This window comes from Thalassophryne amazonica, chromosome 2 (assembly GCF_902500255.1).
Source record: "Thalassophryne amazonica chromosome 2, fThaAma1.1, whole genome shotgun sequence".
Taxonomy (NCBI): domain Eukaryota; kingdom Metazoa; phylum Chordata; class Actinopteri; order Batrachoidiformes; family Batrachoididae; genus Thalassophryne; species Thalassophryne amazonica.
Window position 1 is genome coordinate 22,760,705 of NC_047104.1, and position 16,547 is coordinate 22,777,251.

Sequence of the window (16,547 nt, forward strand, 5' to 3'; positions counted from 1 at the left end):
TGTTTTTATACTTGGCAAGTATATGTATGTATATTGTCGTAATTCGTAATTCGTAATTCATGCGTAATTCATGCACTCACAGCGATAAAACGGCAGAATCAAACCCAGTGCACATCCACGGGAAGACTGCTGTTTAGACTTCCGTGCACTGTGTGCCCGCGTAGTGGGTTAGCAGTTGACGTGTGACGGTCTCCGGCAATGGGGTTGCCTGCAGCCTCCCGCGGGCTTCCCCTTGCCCCGTCCCCCACTTTGCCCTCCTGAGAGTGCTGCGAGCACCCCTGCCCAGGGGCCACTTGCAAAAAGAACAAACAAACAAACAAACAAACAAAAACACCTTTGGGCTACGACGTCTCATCAGACGACACCACCCGCTGAATATTAAATAAATAAATGAATGCCAATGACGTTCTTGGCGGACGTAATGAGAGCGAGTGTGTGTGTGTGTGTGTGTGTGTGTGTGTGTGTGTGTGTGTGTGTGTGTGTGTGTGTGTGTGTGTGTGTGTGTGTGTGTGTGTGTGTGTGTGTGTGTGTGTGTGAAACAGAGAAGAAAAAAAAACAATTCATAGTTAAACATCAAGTTTTACTTCTTGATGACCGCCGATGATATGAGCCTTGATTGTCGGTATATATTGTCGCTTGGGACGATGTGTGCCTGCACCTTTGAACATCGGCATATATTTTCTCCATGACAGTATATGCCGTAACAGGGTTAAGAAGCTCTGTATGTCATGTGAACTATAATTGCAGAAACAAGTGTTTCCTTTTACACTTTCGTGAAATATGGCTTTTCAAATCATATGAAAACCCACCTCATATGAACATGAAAATGGTTTGACAATATTTGAGAATTCTTTTGAATTACACGTTTCCTTAATCTTATTTTCAATTCGATTGTTGAAATTGTGTAATTTCAAGGGTCATGGATACCTGCATAATGTTTTGGTGGCTTCCCTCACTAGTCTCTTTCTTGCACAGTCACTGTAGAATGTATTTGCAACAGTTGAAAGCCAGTTTTGTTTATTCTTGAGTAACTGTGACTTTTTCTATATTGATATTATTATTTTTTAATAGCAATTTAAGTGAAATTTTGTTGACTTTTTTTTTTTGGACTGAAGTCTAAAATAAGTTCAAATGTGCTGCTGCTAAGGATGATTGTCTGGTTCCAGGGTGACACTCCCATTCAGTGAGTCAGGGGTACAGATCCAACAAACTCCCACCTACATCAAAATTCAGGCAAAACTGGGACTCACAGCCGTCTGGAATCTGGACGATTCTTTTCTGGTAAGAAACGATTCTACAGAAAACTTACTACAAAAAATTACTTGAAGTAAATGCAATAAAATCATCTCATTGTGTTGGGTGAATATTGTCTCATCTTTGTGCACTTTGTGTGGAGTGTTAAATGGAGTATGAGGACCATCAAGAGAACACAGGAAAGAGTCAGTGATGTACTTGTGTTACTACAATGTTTTACTGGAGATTTTGGCTGAGACCACCTGCCACAAGTGTGTCAAAAATACTCCATCCCCTTTGGATTCTATAGTTTTATTTCATTTAGATCATGCTCTTAAGTTGTTTGTCTACTTCAACATGAATACGATTTTTTTGTTTGCATTTTTAAATGAATAAGCCTGATAAGTAAAAACAATATTTATTTTCATTTGATACCATAATACAATATTAACAGTGTACACAAACCAGTCCACTCATATTAAGCATCAGTAATAAAGAAACACTGTGGCCTTATGTTGACATTCTGTAGCACATAGAGAATATTGTCAGAGCAGGCACAATGTATAAAAGTAAACAAACAAACAACCAAGAACCACCCAGGTTCATTTTGTTTACATATCTGGAACAATGATGATTTTTTTTTTATGTTTGGCACTGGGCTGTCCGACTACAGCAACAAAACAATCAAACTCCAACTTCCCACAAAACATAATGAATTCATAGTTACAAAGTTTGGGTTCAGTGACTTGGAAATGTTCATGTTACCATCCCCTGACTTGTCTGAAGAAAACTGGCACCTAAAACTGATTATTAATTACAGGTTTTATCAAGTTTTAGAGATTTGCTTTCAGTTTGAGTTTGAGGAAGATAATTTTAGAAATTTTTATTCTTTTTTTTTTTTGTATTTCTTGTATTTAAAATGGCATAAACAAATTAAAATGTGTGAAATTCCAAGTGTTCCAATACTTTTGGAGGGCACAGTATCCTAACCTTATGATGAGTGCAAAATGGCTGTGGTATTATTACTGTTTTGTTTAAGAATGTTTAATTTTCACGTTGTTGCACTTTGTGTCAAATCATAGTCATATTGTATATCATATTGATATGACAATATTGAGATACGATAACTTTGCCATATTGTACATAGTGCAGCAGATAACAGAATATTTACAGAGGAATCCTTCAAATGGTGATACAAGCATCAAAGTTGGCAAAAGTACACATTAGATATTACTCTTTTGAAAAAAAAAATGACAGGCCACTTGAATTTTCAACAGGCGGCCACGTAGGGGTCAATTTAAGAATTACATAGGGGTCAAAATATAAAAATGCTCCAGTCATATTGAAAATTATACCACGTTATTTGTCTGATGGTAAAGATTCCAAAAGGGTATAGTTTGGACTATCTATGACTGAATTCTATAGAGTTATGGGGTAAAAACAACAAGAATGGTGACAAAGTTCAGTTTCAGTTTGTACAGGGGTCAAAAGTTAGAGTTGCTCCAATTTTGTTCAAAGGCGATGCAAATTATTGGTTGAGTTAATAGGGTTTCAAAAAGGAATAGTTTGCACCATGTATCATGCTTAGTTATGTTACGGGGTAAGATATGTCACATGTCATAGAATTTAATGGACGTCAACATGATTTGACCTTTACTTTAGAGACCAAGCATTCAACACAGTTAAAACTATCCCATTTATTAATCCAAGTAGCTCAATCAACAATTTGCTCCATATTTTACTAAAATTGGAACTTTAACTTTTGACCCCTGTACAAACTGAAATTGACCTTTGTCACCATTCTTAAGGTTTTTGTTGTGTGGGCCGCCAGAAGAGGAGGTACTGCTGGCCCACCACCAGAGGGCGCCCTGCCTGAAGTGCGGGCTTCAGGCACGAGAGGGCGCTGCCGCCACGGACACAGCCGGGGGTGACAGCTGTCACTCATTATCTCTTGACAGCTGTCACCCATCTACACTTCATCATCCCACTCCATAAAGACCGGACGTCATCTCCACCTCGTTGCCGAGATATCGTCTACCTTAGGAGGTAACCTTCTCAGCCTGCATATCCAGATAAGTGGTTACTCAGACACTGCACGAGTGTGTGTTAGAGGTGGAGGTGGAATTCCCACCGTTGTTGTTACTGGGTGTTCACACACCCACATCTGATTGTCTCTGCTCCTCGCCAGCAGTACCAGATCCGACACGCGGAGACAGTGGCCACCTGGGGTGTTCGGGATTTGGCGGCTCCAGTATTCTTCGGGTTCGGTGGCGGAGGAAATCGTGTGGTTCCGGTTCTTCTCAGGACAGACGTCCTCTATCCTCGAGCCTGCCCACACGTCACCTTTGCTAATTGACTATTGTACATATTCTGTAATCTGCTGTGTTTGGTTGTGCTTTTCACAACAGTAAAGTGTTCATATTTGACTCTTTCATTGTCCGTTCATTTGCGCCCCCTGTTGTGGGTCCGTGTCACTACACTTTCACAACAGTTTTTATCCCATAACTCCATAACATTCAGTCATAGATAGTCCAAACTATAGCTTTTTGGAATCTTTATGATCAAACAAATAATGTGGTATAGTTTTCAATATGATTGGAGCATTTTTATATTTTAACCCCTGTGTAATTCTTCAACTGACCCCTATGTGGCCGCCTATTGAAAATTCAAGTGGCCTGTCTGTTTTTGCTGGATTTGGTGCTTGTATCACCATGTGAAGTATTGTTTCAGTTATTTGCTGCACTAAGAGCCTGACTGTCAACTAACTGAAAACTTTGAATATTAATTTACATCTACATTTAAAAAATGCTTAGAGTGGCAGGGGGTTAAGAGGGCTGTAGTTAGGGGGTCAGGTGAAAGGCAAAAAAAAAAGAAAAATGCTTAAAAAGGTGAGGGGTATGGGGGGCAGAGCTCCTCCAGAAGCTGAAAGGCAAAGTAAGGAAAATGCTTAATAAGGCAGGGTGTGTGTGTGTAGTGTGGGGAGCGGAGCTCCCCCCATATCCCAGAAGCTGAAAGGTTTTAGTCATGCTCATGCGTCCAAGAACCATTTTACTGAAAAACATCTGAAGGACCTAAAGGACATGGTTAGATGGTGAGGAGCTTCCACGCATGTGAGAGGCAAATAAAGAAAAATGCTTAAATAGGCAGGGTCTGGGGGACCCCCCCCCAAAGTTGAAAGGTTTTAGCCATGCTAATGCTCCCCTGAAGCATTTACTCAAAAAAAGTCAGAAGGACCTAAATGACATGGTGAGATGCTGAAGAGATTCGATTGTTCATGTCCGTGACATATATACTCAACAAAAATATAAACGCAACACTTTTGGTTTTGCTCCCATTTTGTATGAGATTAACTCAACGATCTAAAACTTTTTCCACATACACAATATCACCATTTCCCTCAAATACTGTGCACAAACCAGTCTAAATCTGTGATAGTGAGCACTTCTCCTTTGCTGAGATAATCCATCCCACCTCACAGGTGTGCCATACCAAGATGCTGATTAGACACCATGATTAGTGCACAGGTGTGCCTTAGACTGCCCACAATAAAAGGCCACTCTGAAAGGTGCAGTTTTGTTTTATTGGGGGGGATACCAGTCAGTATCTGGTGTGACCACCATTTGCCTCATGCAGTGCAACACATCTCCTTCGCATCATCCGTGAAGAGAACACCTCTCCAACGTGCCAAACGGCAGCGAATGTGAGCATTTGCCCACTCAAATCGGTTACGACGACGAACTGGAGTCAGGTCGAGACCCCGATGAGGACGACAAGCATGCAGATGAGCTTCCCTGAGACAGTTTCTGACAGTTTGTGCAGAAATTCTTTGGTTATGCAAACCGATTGTTCCAGCAGCTGTCCCGAGTGGCTGGTCTCAGACGATCTTGGAGGTGAACATGCTGGATGTGGAGGTCCTGGGCTGGTGTGGTTACACGTGGTCTGCGGTTGTGAGGCTGGTTGGATGTACTGCCAAATTCTCTGAAACGCCTTTGGAGACAGCTTATGGTAGAGAAATGAACATTCAATACACGAGCAACAGTTCTGGTTGACATTCCTGCTGTCAGCATGCCAATTGCACGCTCCCTCAAATCTTGCGACATCTGTGGCATTGTGCTGTGATAAAACTGCACCTTTCAGAGTGGCCTTTTATTGTGGGCAGTCTAAGGCACATCTGTGCACTAATCATGGTGTCTAATCAGTATCCTGATATGGCACACCTGTGAGGTGGGATGGATTATCTCAGCAAAGGAGAAGTGCTTACTGTCACAGATTTAGACTGGTTTATGAACAATATTTGAGAGAAATGGTGATATTGTATATGTGGAAAAAGTTTTAGATCTTTGAGTTCATCTCATACAAAATGGGAGCAAAACCAAAAGTGTTGCGTTTATATTTTTGTTGAGTGTATATATTAATCATAAAACGTGTTCTGATACTTGGTGACCCTATACCAGTGGTGGGCACAGCTAACCAAAAAATTAGCTTCGATAACAGATAATCAGCTAACTGAAAAGTTAACTTTTATAAAGCTAAACCGATAAACCACCCAAAAATTTATTGGAAGCTACAGATAACTGATAACTTCCAGTATTGTCTCCAGTACACTTGCAATTACTAACAAGCTGATTATGAGTTTTAACACCACGATCGCATCTGGTAGCATCAAAGGTGACTACAGACCCAAACAATGAGTCAGCATGTCTGTCTTTGAGCATCCTGCCCACTGCTGGAAGCTCCTGTTTATTACATAGCTTCCAGCAGTGAAGCAGCTGAGAGGAACAGCGAAGCTCAACTCTCTACTCAATAACAGCGTCGCCGTGAGGCAGAGGTCTTGGAAAATAAAGCAGTGCTGACTTATGGTTTGGTTTATAAATAAAATTAATACTGATATAATAACTCCATTAATGTTAATTCTGTCATTTGTACAAAGTTAAAATATAACATATATCTTTTAATGTTGAATAATGACATCTGTCTGAACACAGACAGATGTCAAAGGATTGTGTGTAAAATGTGCCTCCACTAGCACTGATTGGTTGACTCATTCATTCTATGTAAACCAACACATTAATGCGAGGTATGTTGGTGTTTACAGATAAATGTGATTTTTGTAAAATATGCCATTTTTTATTTGTAAAAAAAAAAAGGCATTTTCAAAAAAAAAAGCCAGGTTGTAATTAGATAGTCTTGTAATGTTTAACAACGTCTATAAACCCAGAGAATATATTCACGAGAGTTTTAGGCACAATATACAAAGAGTTTAATGCTGTTGTCTGTGTGGAGCCTGATCAGAGCGTCTCAAATGCATTTCTTCTGTCGTGAATGTACTGAGATGCCCATAATGCACCTGGGCACAGCATGTCCACACTAAAACCTTCAAAATTAGTGCATTACTTTAAAACTAAAACATATATCTGATATTTTCACTTTATAAAACTTCAGATGTGACGTTAATTTAAATAACTTGTCTGAAATCAGTTTTTTTTTATTTTAACCATAAGTTAAAACTGTATGCCTCTGGATGACTTGGGTGATATTCCCAGCATATCTGTATGGGGTTGAAAGAAATGAGCTTTTTTTCTTTATTGTGACCAGTTCTCCTTTGCTTGCAGAGGCTAGAGCAGTTTTTTTTTAGAACTAGAACTGTTTACGGAGGATAGAACTGTGCATCTATTACAAAACAACAAGTAGATACTCAACTGATTTTAGATTTTCTAAATGTTTGTAACTATTCAGCTTTGTTTACCACATCTGCAATACGTTAGCAGGCTAAAAATTATTGGACCAAAACTTATTGGAAGATACTGTAATTAGTCAGATGATGGTTTTCAAAGTTATCTGAAAAGCTAATCCGATAATGAAAACATTATCTTTGATAATTAGCAGTTAGCAGATTAGTGGAACTGTGCCCACCACTGCCCTATACCGCTTTACAACAGCGTGATATCAACCTCTGAATGTGGGATTTTCATGCACACAATATGAAATTTCCGGACTAAGTCGAAATACATCCGTCAGTGCTGTCCATTAATTGGCTGAGAGTCGCGGTCCATCATGCAGAGAAAATTCACACGCACAGTAAATAAAAAGTCTTACCTGATCGTGGAATTCATTGTCATACGATCCTGAAGAATAATCCACATAAAGCCTCCTAAGTTTGGAACAGAACATGTGAAAATACTTTAATTCCTCTGTGTGCCTGGAAAAAAAAAAGTTCCTCTGTGATTTCGGCACTTTGAGTTCTTCCATCAGAACTCAGATCATGGCTTCATCGGTTGTCCATCAGGTTGGTGATTTTCAGCTATTTTTAGGTTTGAAATTTCTAGCAGTCAGTCTTGATGAAAATTAATGCTGTTATAGTTCATAGCTGCACCTTAAACAAATACATTTGGTTTTACAGGTAGAACTTGACATGAAGTTCAAAAACCAAACCTGTGGACTTTGTGGAGACTTCAATGGAGTCCAGCTCTACAACGAGTTCTTTAGCCATGGTAAGGCATGAATTTATTTATTAAAGAAGTGCTTGTATAAATGTAATTCAAATTATGACTTACATGATATATGTACCTACTAATTCTTTTGAAATTTCCCTTGCATGGTCATATATACAAGACAGTGTCACTTTCTAAAAATAATATTAATTGATATTGGAGTTCAAGGCTAATTTTGTGTTCATTTGAATTTTTGTTTTCCTGTAGAGCAAACGCAAAGAAAGCAGTGTTGGTGGATGTATGTGCTCTAAGAGCACATACATCCACCAACACTTCAGCATATTTTTTTTTGCTTTATATATATATACATATATATACATATATATATATATATATATATATATATATATATATATATATATATATAAAATCATTTCCATCTCACCCTGTCGTCTGTATCTTCCTTTGTCACACACCAACCACCCAAATGTCCTCCTTCACTACACCCATAAACCTCCTCATTGCCCCCCCCCCCCCCACCCCCTCTTGGCTGGTGGCTCCATCCTTGGCATCTTTCTCCATATATATCCTGGGTTCCTCCTCCGCACATGTCCAAATCATCTCAATCTCACCTCTCCAACTTTGTCTCCAAACAGATCAAAATGTCATTTGCAAACATCATAGTCCATGGAGCCTCTTGTCTGATCTCATCCATCAACCAGTCCAATAACAATGCAAACAAGAAAGGGCTCAGAGCTGATCTTTGGTGTCATCCTACCTCCACCTTGAATGAATCTGTCATTCCTACTGTGCATTTTACTGCTGTCACACTATCCTTGTACATGTCCTGCACCACCCTCACTTCCTCTGCTAGTCCAGACTTCCTCAACAATACCATAACTCTTCTCTTGGCACCCTGTCATAAGCTTCCTCTAAATCCACAAACACACAATGTAATTAAACTGAACTGCAAACAAATTAAACAAAATACTCCTAGTGGAAAGTTCTGAATGGCAAGAAAGTTAGTTTCTATGCATTCACTGGTCAACTCCACTAAGGAAAGCATCTTCATTGTTTCAGTCCTAATATACCATCATGACTGATTTGATCTGTTTTCACTGTTCTCCTAAAAAGGAGTGAAAATATCCCCACTGGAGTTTGTGGGTTTCTGGAAAATGGATGGTCCAACTGAAAGCTGCTCAGTCTACAAACAAACATCCTCCCAAAGCTGCAACAACATGGTGAGGCCTCACAACACCACAAAAAAGTGAAATGTACAGCACGCCACTTGTATTGTAATTGTAATTAAAGTATTTTTACATAAGGGAACATCTCGGATGTAGTGATTTTGGTCAAATTGAGAACAGGGTCATCATGACAAATTATCTTTTTTATTACCAATGCTAGATGACATAGGGGTGGTGGCCAAGTGGCTAATGCACTTGGTTTCAGTGTGTTAGGTTCCGGTTCAAATCCCACCCCTGCCACATTTCTCCATGCGTCAGGAAGGTCATCCAGCCTAAAACTTGTGCCAAATCAACATGCAGATCCACCTTGGATTTGCTGTGGTGACCCCGAGTGCAAAACTAGGGAGCAGCCAAAGGGACTTACTTTGCCAATGCCAGATGATGACAGATTTTCCAAATCCTGAATTTTAGTTTGCCCCATATAGCCTATGTGCATACAGATTTACTGCAAGCACCTGTGGTCTGATGTTTACATACACTTTTCATGGGCCTGAATGTCATGGTAATTTTGAGATTTTGCTACTAAAACAACATGGACACTGGGTATGAAAATAATAACTGCACAGATGGAAACTAACAGACTTGCACTGCACAGTGCACTGCTTTGAGGTATGTATAATATGTGGAAGTCCCTGTGTCCATTTTGCATTATTTATTCATTAATAATAAATAGACTATGTTATTTGTAATAAATAGACTATGTGATGACTATGTTAGACAATGAATAGATTAAGTTGGATCTGCAACTGACCTGTATTGCAGATTTATCAGATATTTTATTTTAACATTGAAAAGCCCTTTCGATCAATATTATGTATTATATTTTTGCTTATGAAAATCCACTTCTAACAAGACTTTGACCTTGAAAAGTTTATTGAAGATAAAAGTTTGTGGAATTGGAAACCAGTGTTGGTGAAGGTTTGCACTCTAATTTATTTATTTATTTATTGGTGGAAAACCGCTGCAGTGACATTATGGCATATTTCTGAAAAGTTAGGGGTTTTCAGTTTAAAAGCACTTGGAGCTATCACTAACTAGAATAAAAGAGTGAAAAAGATACAGGTTACAGCTTTTTATTTATTTATTTATTTTTTCTGGAGACAGCTGCATGCAGCCACATGCACTCTGTTCTCATTTAAAGCAATTGAGAAAAATTGCACTGAAAAATGCTCTCCCCGCCCCCCCAAAACAAATAGAAATAACTGTTTGATGGACACGGGTCATAATGGTTGAAGCACGACTGGGACTCAGACAATCTTAATTAGTTGCTGGCAGGGCTGATAGTCAAAACTACTGTTACCTATTAGCAGTCTGATCTAAACAGAGTCCGGGTGGGAAACACAGATGATGTGGTCGAGAGCACAGGTGTGGGTGTGGTACGCAGTTAATCACTTCAATCAGCAAACAGTGTCCTTGAGGGCAACAGCAAAGAGAAAATCCATTGATGTTAGCAGAAACGCAAGAGACAGCAGGCTACAGTCGTACAGAACAGGTAGGTACAGTGTCAATAGCTGAAGGTCAGAACACAGGAAACAAAACCCAAGGCAGCTGGTACATGGATGAGACAATCTGCCAGTGAAGTGATGGAATTGTGACACTTAAATAGTGTTTAATCCTATAAAAGGGGTCGCTGTTGATATTTACTTCTGCCTTTCCCACACATGCGCACACAGAGGCAGAAAACTCCAGACTCCAAGCAGATGCACTGAGAAAACACACGGGAATGGCTTCAGATTACGTGTCAACTCTTGATCCCGCGGACTGAAAGCAATATTGTGAGGAATTAAATATTGGAGACGACGACCATGAAGGAGTTCAAGTTTTTGGAGGCGTACAGTTATTCTGTCAGTCATCACGTGAGGGATCGCTGTAATCAGCCTATTGATGCAGATGCTGATGTTTGTCTGTGTTCTTTCTGCTGTCTGGTCCCGTCTCTGTGTGCTGAGTGCAGCAACAGGAGGTGCTTTGAAGTTGAGGAACTTTTTAAACGCGGTCCAAAAAAAAGACACTTCTGCAGAGTCCGGCCGGTGTGCGCATCGTCCGTCAGACTGCAGTTCACCTGTGTTACAGTCATTAAATGCAGTTCTGCGTGTGTGCAAGGTTGGAAAATGGTGGAGAAAAAACAACAAGCCAAAGGTATCTGTGTGACCAAAAAAAAAAAAAAAAAAAACCCACCACAATGAGCCGGCCGCTTTAATTATATATACCCGCACGTTGATTACATACACCTGTGTGGATCACATGACTTCACAAAAATAAAAAACAACAAAAAGATCCACAAACACAAAATCAGCCTCTGTGTGTGTGTGTGTATGTGTGTATTTAATGCATTTATACATTTTAACAACCTGAAAGCCACCAGACCAGCTAGAATCGAACCATGGGTTCCTGGACAGTCACCTCTGTGTTTCTTCTGGCTGGTTTTATTTATTCCGCAGCTTACAGTCATTTTGACACCAGTGAGTCCAACTTTTCACTTTGTGTTCATCCGTTTGGCTGCAAAATCGCTCTTTTGCGCGTTAAACTGTGTTTGATGGTTTGGAGGGAGAGGTTTGTTTTTAATGTGATGAGTTTGAACACAGGGTGAGCTCATGTGATCCATCTCCCACCTGTACTGGACACAATTCTGATCCGATCCTTGAGACTAAATGCTTGAAAAGTGGAAATCTTTCAAATGGATTGTCATCCATCAGGATGTGATGTGTTTTTTATGCACAGCGCTGATCTGTCAGTGTGTGATGGATCACCAACTGCACGCTTTGGGCGGTGACATCTTCAAATATTACGCACCGTCAGTGGCTGCGTAAGAGTTTTCTGCTTACCGCTGTGGCCCCGCCCAGTGCGTGACATCATCACGATTCCTTCTATTAAATCAGGAAATAAGCATGCACTTGAACTCAGAAACCGAGTGCCCAGGAAGTAAAGTCGACGACATGCACTAACAGCAGGACCGCCAAAATAAAAGCTTGAGGAGAAAAATATGGAGGAGATATCACTAGTACAAAGCACTAGATAAACACTTGAAATATAGCACACGCAGTGAGGCAAATAAGTATTTGATCCACTGTCGATTTTGCAAGTTTTCCCACCTACAAAGAATGAAGAGGTCTGTAATTTTTATCGTAGGACACTTCAACTGTGAGAGACAGAATCTAAAAAAAATAATAAAAAAAATCATATTATATGATTTTTAAATAATTAATTTGCTTTTAATTGCATGAAATAAATATTTGATGCAACAGAAAACAGACATTAATATTTGGTACAGAAACCTTTTGTTTGCAATTACAGAGGTCAGATGTTTCCTGAAGTTCTTGACCAAGTTTGCACACTGCAGCAGGGATTTTGGTCCACTCCTCCATACAGGTCTTCTCCAGATCTTTCAGGTTTCAAGTTTCAGCTCCCTCCAAAGATTTTCTATTGGGTTCAGGTCTGGAGACTGGCCAGGCCACTCCAGGACCTTGAAATGCTTCTTACGGAGCCCCTCCTTAGTTGCCCTGGCTGTGTGTTTGGGGTCATTGTCATGCTGGAAGACCCAGCCATGACCCATCTTCAATGCTCTTACTGAGGGCACTGAGGTTGTTTGGCAAAATCTCACAATAAATGACCCCATCCATCCTCCCTTCAATATGGTGCAGTTGTCCTGTCCCACTGGTAAAAAAAAAAAAGCACCCCAAAAATGATGTTTCCACCCCCATGCTTTACAGTTGGGATGGTGTTCTTGAGGTTGTTCTCATCCTCCAAACATGGCGAGTGGAGCTGATTCCAAAAAGCTCTATTTTGGTCTCATCTGACCACATGACCTTCTCTCATGCCTCCTCTGGATCATCCAGATGGTCACTGCTGAAGTTCAAACAGGCCTGGACATGTGCTGGCTTGAGCAGGGGGACCTTGCTGCCCTGCAGGATTTTAAACCATGACAGCATCATATGTTACTAATGTAATCTTTGTGACTGTGGTCCCAGCCCTCTTCCGGTCATTGACCAGGTCCTCCTGTGTAGTTCTGAGCTTTCTCAGAATCATACTTACCCCACGAGGGAGATTGACAGTCATCTTGCTTTTCTTCCACTTTCTAATAAATAATCCTAACAGTTGTTGTCTTCTACCAAGCTGCTTGCCTGTTGTCCTGTAGTCCATCTCAGCCTTGTGCAGGTCTACAGTTTTGTCCCTGGTGTCCTTAGACAGCTCTTTGGTCTTGGCCATGGTGGACAGGTTGGAGTGTGATTGATTGAGTGTGTGAACAGGTGTCTTTTATACAGGTAACAAATTCAAACAGGTGCAATTAATACAGGTAAAGAGTGCAGAATAGGAGGACTTCTTAAAGAAGAACTAACAGGTCTGTGAGAATCAAAATTCTTGCTTGTTGGTAGGTGATCAAATACTTATCTCATGCAATAAAATGCAAATTAATTATTTGAAGACCATACAATGTGATTTTCTGGATTTATTTATTTATTTATTTATTTTTTAACCTACGATAACAATTACAGACCTCTCTATTTTTTGTAGATGGGAAAACGTGCAAAATCAACAGTGGATTAAATATTTATTTGCTTCGCTGTAGGAGGTAATGCAAGAAGGGATAAAAAAACAAACAAAAAAACAGAGATCAAAAAACTAACACCAAAATGTGAACATGGCAAGATGGGACTCGAAGTCTATGTCGTATTATCTTTCAAAAACTACTCCAGATTATGTGTCTTCTATAATGTGAGACATCTTCTCAGCAATATCATTGTACTTTGACAGTGTTAAATCTTTTTATGCCTGTGACTGTAAGTGCATTTTTCCATTTGCGTGTCCGACAGAAACCACTGTGTGAGCAGATTCTCACAGGACCAGCCTTCAACAGCTGTCGTAGCCTGCTGGATGTTACGTCCTTCACCTCAGCTTGTGCCTTAGATATCTGCAACTGTGGCAACAGCTCAGACAGTCGTTCAGACCTCTTCTGCCTGTGTGATACTGTGTCTGAGTTCTCCAGACAGTGTGTGCATGCTGGGGGCAAACCACTCAGCTGGAGAACACAGGAGCTGTGCTGTGAGTACACACACCAAATACTGTTAAGTAAATATTCAGGAGGTCCACGTTAACTGCAAATGTATCAGGAACACAAATATGTTCACTGAGACAGGCACAGGACAAACATCACAATGTGTTTAAAACATATGCACAAAAAAAGTCATCTTGAACCACAGTTCAAGAGATTTAGTATAAAAAAAATGCAGACATTTTGTGGAATAAGGTGAAATTTTCAGGATAGGTCCAGAAAAACATTTAAACTCAGACACTAAAAGTCCTGGAAAATCCCCCTGTGGCTTTTTCAAAATAAAAAATGGGGTCCAAAATGGCTACCATTTGACTTATTTTTACATTTCTTAAAACCTAATAAAAACCTAATTTATGTGACTAAATGTATGTATTAGGGCTTGTGAAAGGCTTTACAATCATTATCCAGAGGTTTTGAGTGTTGGAAATGTCTGTGTATTTATATATTTTTAAATTAATTCTCATTTGCATATAATCTCCCTTAGATGATTTCTTCTTTCAGTCAGAGTTCACATTTTTTACATAAATAAATACATTCATTTTGCTATAAATAAATAAAGCATAAATGGACTAGATTCAGCTAGCACTTTACAGTGATGCCTCACATTCACGCATATCAGGATGCTGCCATGCAAGGAGATCCACTGCACACCAGGATGAACTTGCTGAAGGACTTGCAGAAGGATATTTTCCTGGACGTCTCCTGAAAATTTCAGCTTGTTCTGTAAAATGTCCATTATTTGTTTTTTTGTTTGTTTGTTTGTTTGTTTGTTTGTTTTTTGAGCTAATGTTGCTGAACTAGAAGTTGCAAAAAGAAATCCTGGCTCAGGGAGCGAAATACATAAACACAAGCAAAAGCATTTGGGTCAAGAGAGAATTGTCAGCTTTGTGCAACCGAAAACATCAGGTCATGGAGTTATTTTCTTGCTCAAGAACACCTCAGTACTCAGCAGTGATCGGGGATTAAACCCAGTGAGACCCTTTAGTTAGCAGACCCCCCCCCCCCCCCGCACGTCAACTGAGTTGTAGTCACCCAGTGGATTTAGACACAGAACCAAGATGAAACAAAACTGTAAGAAGCTTTTCCAGGCACATCTACAGAGGCTTCTGCTTCTTTCAGAGTTTTTCATGAATGTCTTGGTGGTTTCTTTCTTTCTTCTTCACTCATGGCCATTCACATTTTAAAGAAGATTGGCTAGACAGTGCCAGAATCTCAGATCAGGTCAGATTTTGTAGCATGTGTTGTTCCACTCTATGGAATGACCTTGCTTCCTGGAAGGCAATCACTCAGGCAGATAACCAGTCCATCCCCACATCTTGAAAGTAACCATCGATCTACTACAATCAGTTGAAACAGGAGCATCACCTTGGCCTTCTCCAACTATTGTGGTCCTCAACACTGAGGCACCAGCCTACCGGAAGATGTACAGAGAAACGAGCCACATGGCCAAATGTCACAGCTGAAGTTCCTTCACAGTGCAAGTGATGCTCCTCCTCTGAGTCTCCACAAGTAATCATTCATTCGACCTCATACCAGTCATACCGGTGGTGCTGCAGTATTCACAGAAGAAACTGATTTCCAAAGACAGCCAGCTGTTACCTGAGGTCACTGGTTAGTGTCTAGATCTCATGTCCATGCAGGAAGGCAGGAAGGACCAGGACCCTAAAGACCTGAACCTTCGTTCCCCTGCAAAAGTACTAGCATCACCAAACACCTCTGTCCAGCAACCTCATGACCCCATAAGCTCTTCCAAGCCGTCTCAGGACTCAGCAACATGAATGTTTGCTTGGATCAGTGAATCACTGGTCTCAGGCCACCAGTGCTCCATCCTCCAGGAAGGTATCCTGTGGGAGACTTGGGCCAAATCTACAAGCAGATCCATATGGGTTCCGCTGTGGCAACCCTGTGGGGGGGGGGTATGAGCAAAAGAACCTTCATAATAAAGTTTATGGTCTGTGACAGACACCTAAAATAATGATTCTGTATATGTAAAGAGGAGATGTAGTACATTTCCTTGATGGCCTGCAGGATCCTTTGAGAAGTGAACTGCAAATGAAGTGCTGAAACAAGTAGAGTTTACCACCGAAAACTCTGTATTATTTATTTATGAGTTAATGTTTAAAAGCAATTCACTGACAAGCAGGACCACCTCTGAAATACAAAAGCTCCCCAACGACTTGAACAGTAATAAACAGTAGTAAATATTGAACTAGAGGTTACTATAAAGTACTGCTGTTTTCACAGTTAAGTCATGTCCCTCCAATATGGAGTATCAGGAGTGTGGAAGCCCCTGTGCTGATACCTGCTCCAACCCAGAGGCGAGCAGCACCTGTGACAGCCACTGCATGGATGGATGCTTCTGTCCCGCAGGTACTGCAAACACACACACACACACACACACACACACACACACACACACACACACACACACACACACACACACACACACACACACACACACACACACACACACACACACACACACACACACACAGAGAGAGACACATAGACACACACACACACGCAGACATAGAGACACACACACACACACACACATAGACACACACGCACACACACACATAATAATAA

At 40.4% G+C, this 16,547-nt stretch overlaps 1 protein-coding gene across 1 annotated transcript in view; it reads left to right on the forward strand.

The window, feature by feature from the left end:
• Positions 1 to 1,172: 1,172 nt before the first annotated feature.
• Positions 1,173 to 16,547, forward strand: part of LOC117503350 (mucin-5AC-like) — a 108,589-nt gene continuing 93,214 nt past the window's right edge. The window contains exons 1-5 of the mRNA XM_034162567.1: positions 1,173 to 1,281; positions 7,634 to 7,724; positions 8,799 to 8,905; positions 13,720 to 13,948; positions 16,203 to 16,328. Of these exons, the coding sequence (XP_034018458.1) occupies positions 7,646 to 7,724; positions 8,799 to 8,905; positions 13,720 to 13,948; positions 16,203 to 16,328 (541 nt within the window). The 5' untranslated portion in view covers positions 1,173 to 1,281; positions 7,634 to 7,645. The remainder of the gene's footprint in view (positions 1,282 to 7,633; positions 7,725 to 8,798; positions 8,906 to 13,719; positions 13,949 to 16,202; positions 16,329 to 16,547) is intronic.